Here is a 10,195-nt window from a genome sequence, read left to right on the forward strand (position 1 = left end):
TTCAGACAGCAAGATCTTCAAGGCAAGAACCATCCTTCTGGTTTCACATCAGTCACCAGACCCTAATTTGTGACCAAGACCAAATATAAACTCTGTGTCTGTGTAGAGGTGGGGTAAGAATACATTACTGCAAAACTCTCAGTATTGAAGTCAGCAATGTGAAAGATGGATCACAGAAACTTTCAATCCAAATTTGAATGTATTCATTAAAAATAAATTATTTCATAGTGCAAAAATGTAACTACCTGAGGGAGATCACAATAGGTTCTTATAGAAGGTGTAATTTTTAATTCCTTTGCAATCCTAATAGCACCAGTCAAGCATTCTTTCTTCTCTTCAATGACTTCCTTAGCTTCTGCAATACCAGCACTGTAGTTGTTGATGCTCTTCAGTAATTCTGCACACAACATCCTTTTCCTGTATTAAAAACATTACTTTTCATTCTGAAAAATCTGTACTCAGCTGTACAGATTCAAACTTCAACACGCAATTGTCAGGTACATCACAATACAAAGCAAATATATCTCACACAGAAATTTTCCTCAACAGCAGGAAGTGGAAAGCATGGAAAACCCACTTCGTAATCAGAAGAATCACAAAAGTTAAGGGTTCACATTGAAAAGCCACTTTGTTTGGAGAAGCATTTTTTTGTTAAATGTTCAAAGCATTCCTCCATTCAAGCCTCCTGATATTTCCATACACATCCAACTGAAAACTAAACAGCTGGATTTCACAACTCAGGCTATTAAGATATGAGGCCCCCTTCTCAGAGGCTCTTCTGGAATCCTAAGCTTCAATACCCGCCCTCCACCTCCCCAATCTGAAGATACAAAGATTTCTGAAAATGAAGACATAAGGCTTCCTTGGGCTTCTATCAGCTTGAAAATTTGCAGAAAGTCAATTTAAAAAAAAAAAAAAAATTCTTGCTGTTAAACTGATCATCCACCGCAAAACTCTCATAATTGAGCTGTTTCAGAAAACTAACATAATTAAGACTACTAAAAAATTATTTTTTTAAGGAGCAGAGGCTGCATACACTAGCGTTTTCCAATAATACACACCAGCTCCGAAGATGCCAGTATGAAAGGGCAAAAATATTGCACAAAAACTGAAGACCATTACGAAATACTGCTACAAGGAGGACTGAAATTTTATTTAGAATCCTTTTATCTGACCCAGAAACAACTTCTTGATAAAAACAACTCACCCCCGCCATCCTACAAAACAGATTACTACCTTGACAGGAGAGAAGTAATAAGTTCATCAAATGTTCTATCTGCAGTTTCTGCAACTTTGTCGCCTTCCTGCTTCACTTTCAATTCCAAGTATTTCAGCATCTATTTCATTCAGTATTGAATAAACATGGCATTTAGTATTTCGTTATTCATTATTATTATTTATTTTCACATTGCTTCTCTTTTTTTTTTTTAATACAGAACAGAGCAGAAACACAACAGCAAGACAGTGATCAGTACTCCAGCAGAAAGAGTAACACTAAACCACACTGTGGTTGCTATAAAAAAAGAAAAAAAGGGCAAAAAAAGGCAAATCAGAGGATGACTATATAATATAATGGGGGAAAAATTGTATCTCATTAATGCCTTTCTTTTCTCTAACTTCTAGTCAGCTCTCACTGACTGGATCCTCACACCAACTGAAGGCTTTAGGCCTATGAAGCAAGAAACACATAGATCTTGGGCCCACTGCCTCACTTTCCTGACATGACATTCTAATATAGCACCATACACAGGTAAGTAGCATGCTAAAATTTCTACTATTTCTTAAAACTCATTGTAAGCATAACAAAAAAACCCAACAAAAACCAAACAGATTCTTCCTCTGGGTAAGCATCAGTTTTGTCACTAGTACTTGAAGACTGGCTTCTATATGGTTCTTCTAAACACATGGACTGACCTCGTAATTTTAAGTTATGCATAGGCTCGTGTACTCCTGTACAGACTACAGTCTGGAGTTTAAAGCTGTATATTCATAGAAATAGCACCAACAGTTAAAGGACAGAGGACATGTCAAAATGAAGGCAGTAAAAGCATGTTTAAATAGCATGTGACTACTCATAACAAAAAGCTTCAATCAAGCATAGGATTCAATATTTCATGATTTATTGAACTTATTTTCACCCACCTCGTCTGCATCATGTAAGTGGCTGAGATTACACATAGCTATGCACAAAGCTTCATCAATATCTTCCATAGTTTTGCTGTCCTGGGGAAAGATTTGACAATGAATATAAAGTTGCTTCTATGACTAAAAGACAAGATGGGCTATACTGACTTGCCATTTTGACAAAGAGGCACTTGATGTGGGTGACTATCTGCGTAAGGCTCTGAGCAGCTCTGAAGTTGCAAACAGGACCAAAATACTTAGCTCACCTGAATTACTGAGAACATTTACATTGTAGTAGTTCTGAAACATGGATTATCAATTTTTTTGTGTAATACATGCAATTTATTTGCATACACACACATATACACAAAAAACAAATGAAAAGATAGTACGTGAAGGAAAAGCAAAATAAAGCTAATACAGAGGAAAGAAAAAATGCAAGATTGAAAAATGGCAATACTGCAGCCTATAAAAAAGTAAAATATTTAGGAATATCATTTGGGGAAAGCCAATAACAATAAAAAAATGTAATAAGCTCCCAGTGTTAATGCTGATGCAAGACAAGACAATAAAATACTTGTGTATGAATTGGCACAATGAATTGAAGCAAATATGCAAATATATGTCTTATTTTGTCACTGGCACTACTAAAGCTAGTGTTAAAGAGTATTGGCTGGAGTACTGGTATTTTGCTCAAAGCAAAATGAGCACATCATCAGCTGGGGATGCCTCAAAAATTGAGGGTTGGTGCTGTGTAAGTCTATCACTATTAGGCAACCGGTTCACCTTGCCAAAAGATAACTTAATTAACATGCAAACGTCTCCAATTTCCAAAGGGTTCCTCACTAGTGTTAAGGAGAGCAAACACAACCTAGAGAGAAATTAAAGCTTCAAGTTCAAAAACCTGAAAGTAGTCCAGACAGTGGTGTAAGTTAAAGGAATTACTGTCCACAGTCTGGGAGAGGCCCGTTAGTCACACATATCATTTAATTAAGTTTAATAAAGATACTTGTTGTCACCTTTATCTCTAGAAGAACTTTCTAATTCATGTATCTGAACATCACAGACCAACTGTCTCCTTCCTAGGAGCAGAAAAAGGGAAGAAAACCCTCTAACTATTGTGACTTGGATGTTAACGATGTTAGGAATGCTTCCCTATGACAACTATTCCCACTCTATTTTGAGGAGATGCAAGGAGACATAATAGGTAAAAACGTCATGGAACTACATTGCTCCCTTTCTACTTCATGGTTCTCATTATGATCAATGACACAGTAACAAAAATCCTTCCAAAACTCCAAAGACATGGATATACTCATTCAGTGATGTACGAAATGATACTGCCAAAGATGTAGTAATCACCAACCACAAAATAAAGGAGTCTGAAAAAAACTTAAGAAACAGAAGTAGCAGTTAGACAAGGATTTCAACAAATGTGGGTTTTCACATGAGCTCACCAAACTCTCTCCCCCGCAACACCCCAAAGAAAATATTCTGTCAACAGAAGAGGTAACTACCATCAAAATATTAATTATGACCTCAAACTCAAGATACTTCAAAGATAACCTCAGGCTATTTCCTTTAATATTTTGTCAACAGTAATATATTGAAGTTTAAAGTAACATGATATGGCCTTATTTCAAATAAGACTTCAAAAAAAAAAAAAAAGTCAAGAAAAAAAATTTTCAAACTTTAATGGCACTATAACAAAACTACCTAAGAAGCCAAGACAGACATTTGCAAGTTACAGCTCTTTCAAGGTAACTGTACAGGACAATCTCCATAGAAGAAAACAAGACCTGCACAGGATGTATCTTCATTTCTGCTTTATTCTGCCATTTTACAATATCCGCATTAGTTTACCTAGCCTCAAACTTCACAAACCTCATTCAGAAAGATCAGGTTAGAAAACTTAATAGAATGTTTCAAAAGAGATCCATTTGTCCAACAGCCTTGCTGCTCTGAATGACTACTTTAACAATGTGTTGCATGAGCTTTGCAGCTGTCTCAAGTTAAAAGAAGAAATAAAAAAGCCCCAAACACAAATATTGTGAAGGCTCAGGTGTTTTTTAAAAAAAGCTAAATTCAAAATACATAGTTTCACAGCCAGCTGAATACACCAGCCCTCCTCAGCTATGATCTGGTTGGGTTTCAGCTGCATTCATTTCGTCACGTTAGTTTGTTAACTCTTGTAGCTGCACATCAATTCCGTGATAAGATGGAATAATAGCACATAACTATTAAGGCTGCAAGTGTTTTAAGAAGTACAGTATTAACTATACATATACAAAAATACTGAGTGAGAATATAAGGAAATTCCATATGAACACACCATGTCTGCTGATGGGGCTAGAGTTGGTTTATCCCTCAGCACACCATTTGAAGAAACTGAGCGCGGAACATTTTTCTCTTTGGTGTCGTGACTGAAGTGCCTGCAGAACAAAACTTTAACGAAAAAACCTGCACATTTTAAATAAACTACCAAACTTCCCACAAATAGTTTAGACACAATTTCAAAATGTCAAAATGTCATTAAACACATATGCACATCTATTTCAAAACAGTAGAATTCACACTGTGGTATCTTAATTCACACTTAATCTCAAGCCTCGAGCCCCACGTTGGGTGCCAAAAAGGACTGTCGTGGTTTAGCCCCAGCCAGCAACTAAGCACCACACAGCCACTCGCTCACTCCCCCTCCCCCAGTGGGACAGGAGAGAGAATTAGAAAAAAAACTTGTGGGTTGAGATAAAAGCAGTTTAATAGGACAGCAAGAGAGAAGGAACCAACAATGATAACCACAATAATAATACCAACAAAGGAACGTACAAGAACAAGTGATGCCCAGTACAGCAATTGCTCACCACCTGGTGATTGATAGCCCGTCCCCAAGCAGCGATTTCTGCCCCCCGGCCAACTCCAGTTTATGCACTGGGCATGACGTCGTATGGTAGGGAATATCCCTCCGGCCAGTCTGGGTCAGCTGTCCCGGCTGTGTTCCCTCCTAGCTCCCCATGCACCCCCAGCCTCCTTGCTAGCAGGCCAGCACAAGAAGCTGGACTGTCCTTGACTACTCAGCAACAACCCAAAACATCAGCACATTATCAACAGTTTCTCATCCCCAATCCAAAACATAGTCTCACACTAGCTTCTGTGAAGAAAATCAGCTCTATCCTGGCTGAAACCAGGACACCACCTCATTTTTTGTAAAGTTTCCTTTCTACTAGCATCATCTAAAAATTAATCCTTAGTAACTATTTTTTTGGGGGCAATGATTTTTATCCTCAATAAGAGTAAAATGCATGACTATTGATATTCCAGGATTCATTTTTCGTTTGTTGCCCAAAACCTTTCCTTTAGATATCCCATCAGATATTGATTAGGCAGTTAAAATCTTTAGAATACATGACGGATTATACTAAAGCCATCTCCTGACAATCTGTTAGGCTGGCTCTTCGATTCTGTTGTATGGCCAACCATCTCTGCCCTGCTGCAAAGCACATATGGATTTAAGAGCTGTAAAGACTTTCACAAAAGCAGTCTGCATAAACGAGCCAAATTACAGGAAGGAAGCGTGTTGTTCTTCCTGTGCTCAGTTTATTGTTGCTGAGGACTCGGAGAACACTGCTCCAGAGCCATACGTGAAATCCCCAGTTTGCATTTTACTTTGGGCAAGGTTAGTGATGCATGTTACATGCATCAATCTTGGAAGATACATTTCCTATACCACCCTTACAGAACAGATCTGTATAGAACAGACCCCTTATGTAACACATCTGTAAGAATTATCTGGGCTTATTCTCATCTGGACCAATAAGAATCTCTACTGCAATGGCAGTGGGGGGAAAGACACCCGCTTTAAGACTTCCTTCAAGTTCACAGAGGCTAGACAAATAAGCAAGTGAATTTAAGTTAGATATGACAATACCACAGAACATTACTGGTATCTAATCTTTATAGCTGTGACTGGTTCTCTAAGCAGAAGGTGCAATGGAAGCAGCAGGAAGGTGGGGGGAAGGAGAGGCTTCAATGATATACAGCCCTTCCTACAACAGCCTGGCATTCCAGCAGTTCCCTACTCTCTCTCTCTCTCTGAGCCCTTATTAGGGAGTTACCACAGCGTTTAAAACCTTCAATTCCAAAGATTTTCAAGCCAAACCAGTATGTTTCTTGCTGCCTTTCAACAAACTGTTATTTGTACTCAAGTGTCAAGTAAGTTGTGTTCCCACAGTACTAGACACCCATACCAAGAACACATTAGCAAAGTTTAAAGAACATATTAAACAACAACAAAAAAAAGGCCCAAGAAAAGCAGCTGGAAATGCTTGTTTGATCAAGCCCCCTCCTAGTCTGGCATCAAAAGACATAAAAAACATTTGAGTTAATAAAGGTTTACCTTGCTAGCCTTTCTAAGTTGCCACCGTACAGCCCAAGTTTAAAATCAGTTTTGGTCTAAATTCAGAAGGAAAAAGTAAAGAAAGTTCAAATGCAGGGTTAAAGCCAAGTCCCAGTAAAACATGTTCTACAAGCCCGTTTTCACCTTCAGTACCTACCCCCCATTTCAGTGAGACCACGCTTCAAAGCAAGTGCTGGTGAATTGAGCAACCAGAGGTGTAAGAAAACAGCTTCCAAGCTGAAGCTCTGTAGCCATCAGTGTATCTTTGTGGTGAATGAACAGTGTCCCTAGCAGAAGCTGATGTCCTGTTTGCTCTTAGTATTTTCCTACTATTATGCAAAACTTCTAACATATTGCATTAGTGAAACTGATTACAATTTATTTTTTCAATAAAGTTTAATGACAGGGCTTAATTCCAAAGACTTATTTGTATTTTGTAATAAGGGCTAATTCCGAATTTCATAACACAAAAAACAGAATGGCCATACCCTATCTTTTACATAAATAACTACCCCCCCACACACTTAATGTTTGTCCAAAATATAGATTTCTGTGAAACAAAGGGCATTAGCATGTCATTACACAGAAAAGATTCATAAGCAGAGCATTTTTAAAAAAATGCAGAAACAGAAATATATTTGCAAGTTATTAATATATTTCGTATATTTACCATGCAAGATGAAGTTGTTTTTTTTAAAAAATCTTTTAAGTCTTTTTATTTTGGAGCTGATAGGGAAAGAGTTTTGTTTTGTTGGGGGTTTTTTTTGTTTTAAAGTGTACATATGCACCAGTTGGTGTCTTGTACATCATGTACAGACAAGAGGAGGCTACGGAATTGGTAACATGGGGTACTAATGAGAACCGTAAATGAAACCTTCCTAAAACCAGTCTTTGGACAGCAGATGTGCACTACATAGCTACACTGCATAATGAGAAACACTAGCAAAGACTTACTGGGGAGCAGGTGGTTACAAAATGCAGGCCCTAATCTCAGAGACGACCTGAGCTTGCTTTAATCATTTTCAGTGAAAATGCAAAAGATCCTGTAATATCACTATTTCAGACCACCACAGTGACTTCTGAAGAGAAAGCTTTAGATCAACTTACTTCTGTAGAAAAGAAACCAAATAAATCAGTGTCTTCATCCTTCACATCATCGTACAATGCTGTAAAAAGCAAGCACAGGAAAACACTTGACTGCGAACGTTGTTAAGTGGAGGGCATCTTAATCCAGAAGACAATCAGGAATACATGATCACCGGAGTAGTCTTCTACATAGAATCATAGGATCATTTAGGTGGGAAAGGACCTTTAAGATCATCGAGTCCAACAATTAAACTAACACTGCCAAGTCCACCACTAAGCACCACATCTACATGTCTTTTAAACACCTCCAAGGGATGGTGACTCAACCACCTCCCTGGGCAGCCTGTTCCAATGCTTGATAACCCTTTCAGTGAAGAATTTTTTCCTAATAACCAATCTAAACCTCCCCTGGCACAACTTGAGGCTGTTTCATCTCATCCTATTGCTAGTTACTTGGGAGAAGAGATCAACACCCACCTCGCTACAACCTCCTTTCAGGTAGCAGTAGAGAGCGATGAGGTCTCCCCTCAGCCTCCTCTTCTCCAGGCTAAACAACCCCAGTTCCCTCAGGCGCTTCTCATAGGTCCTGTGCTCCAGACCCCTCACCAGCTTCTTTGCCCTTCTCTGGACACACTCCAGCACCTCAACATCCTCTTGTAGTGAGGGGCCCAAAACGGAACACAGTATTTGAGATGCCGTGTCACCAGTGCCGAGAACAAGGGGATGATCACTCCCCTACTCCTGCTAGCCACAATATTTCTGATACAAGCAAGGATGCTATTGGCCTCCTTGGCCACCTGAGCACACTGCTGGCTCATACACAGTATTCATCAAGTCAACTGGAATTTGGACACTGAGTTTTGTAATGACATAATTTGGAAACTAGGAATAGGTTTCAAATAGAAAAAGTCCAGATAAATTGATATGGAAGTTATCTGGGAATTACAAAAACTTACTTGCATTTAATGATTGGGATATTACCTGCATGATTAACTATATTAGGTTGCTGCTACATTCAAGACAGGATAAACACATCAAAAGAAAGGCAAAAAGGGAAAAGAAAACACACATTCAAAATGTGTACCTATAGCATAGGAAAAAAAAATTGCCTCATAAAGCATCCACAAATACCATGTACTCAACATAATTTTACAACTCTTGGAAAAAAGACACTCAAGCAGAAAATCCCAGAAAAATGAGGTTTCTTTTAAAACAAACTTTTCAGTAGCTTTATCAAGAAAAACAGCAGGAGGGGAAGAGAAAGATATTGGGTGTTCTTGTTGAGTACTAGAAATATAGTAAATAAACAATGTGTTAATCAAATCTGGCAGCCCATCTATTGTCTTCAACAGACCATATAAAACATAAATTAACAGTGAATACTGCATACCACAAAACTGCTGAAAATAAAAGTCAAGATTCAAAACCTTACCTTTCACACTCATGGCTTTTGACATAGGACAGAAATCACTGTTTCTCTGATTTGATTCTGTAAAATCCTCTTCTAGTATCTTAAGACACTGCCTTCAGAAGTAAAAGTAAAGGTTTAAGATCATTAGAAGTATAAACCAAATACAAATTCTGACTTTCAGCTCTCTCAGAACTAAGCTTGCCTGCTTTTTACCCAATGACATTATGTAGAAGGTTATGAAACACGCACCACGCACACAAAGATTTTGTTACCCTCTTTTAAGTGAAGGAGAAGCAATTTACCTCTATGATATTGAATTCATCATCTATAAAGGTGGTACCAGAGCTTTTAGGTATGCAGAACCAGCATTTAAGGTAACTAGAACTAACATTAATACATAGTTCTATAATAAATTTTAATCACATTCATTCTCTAATTGTTTATTTTGAAAATATTGTTGAAAATATGTTGAATAGATCATCAGTGATTTATTTACTTGGAAAATACACATACAGATCAATACAAGATATTGGTAGCCTAGGGACTCACTATTTGACAGCATCCCAAGGTGCATCTAAAAAAATACCTTCTCCCCTGCACCTACTCCAAATGCTAAAACTTCCCATAAACTGCATGTTTACACACATACATAACATATAAAAATGGATTCACTTGCATCATTGCAGAATACAAACGTTACTTTCTGCATTTCCTCAATACTATTTCCTGATAATTATACTGTCAGAGCTTAAAAATAATAAAGCCACTACATTACCACAGTACATTACATTACTACAGTAATCTCAAAATGCACATACCTTATAGTTTTCATTTTCCTTCTATTAAGCTCTTCATTACTGTCATCCACCAAGGAGAATTCTTTCTTTCTACTCATGATGGTGTCCAACTTAAAAAAAAAAAGTGACAAGTTCTCTATAACATACACATTTCATCATTTGAGCAAACACTACAGTTTACTTACATAGAATAGTTTGGGTTGGAAGGGACCTTTAAAGGTCACCTCGTTCACATCACTTAACAAAGAGGTAAAATGGAAAAGACAAACATAAAATTCATAGAAAACATACATCTATTTTTTCCTTTAAAAACCAATCTTTTAAATGCAGCACAGCACTGGCCTGTTCTGCACTATCCAGCTATTCCACTAAATATGCTAC

The 10,195-nt window shown here is 37.7% G+C and overlaps 1 protein-coding gene across 1 annotated transcript in view; it reads right to left on the reverse strand.

Annotated features, from left to right (window-relative positions):
* Window positions 1–1,848, reverse strand: part of RNF17 (ring finger protein 17) — a 46,929-nt gene extending 45,081 nt beyond the window's left edge. Inside the window, exons 1-2 of the mRNA XM_082014854.1 lie at window positions 1,237–1,848; window positions 246–417 (exon numbers count right to left, since the gene is read on the reverse strand). Of these exons, the coding sequence (XP_081870980.1) occupies window positions 246–417; window positions 1,237–1,337 (273 nt within the window). The 5' untranslated portion in view covers window positions 1,338–1,848. The remainder of the gene's footprint in view (window positions 1–245; window positions 418–1,236) is intronic.
* Window positions 1,849–10,195: the final 8,347 nt, after the last annotated feature.

Source organism: Phaethon aethereus, assembly GCF_964289735.1.
Source record: "Phaethon aethereus genome assembly, chromosome: 1".
Lineage (NCBI taxonomy): Eukaryota > Metazoa > Chordata > Aves > Phaethontiformes > Phaethontidae > Phaethon > Phaethon aethereus.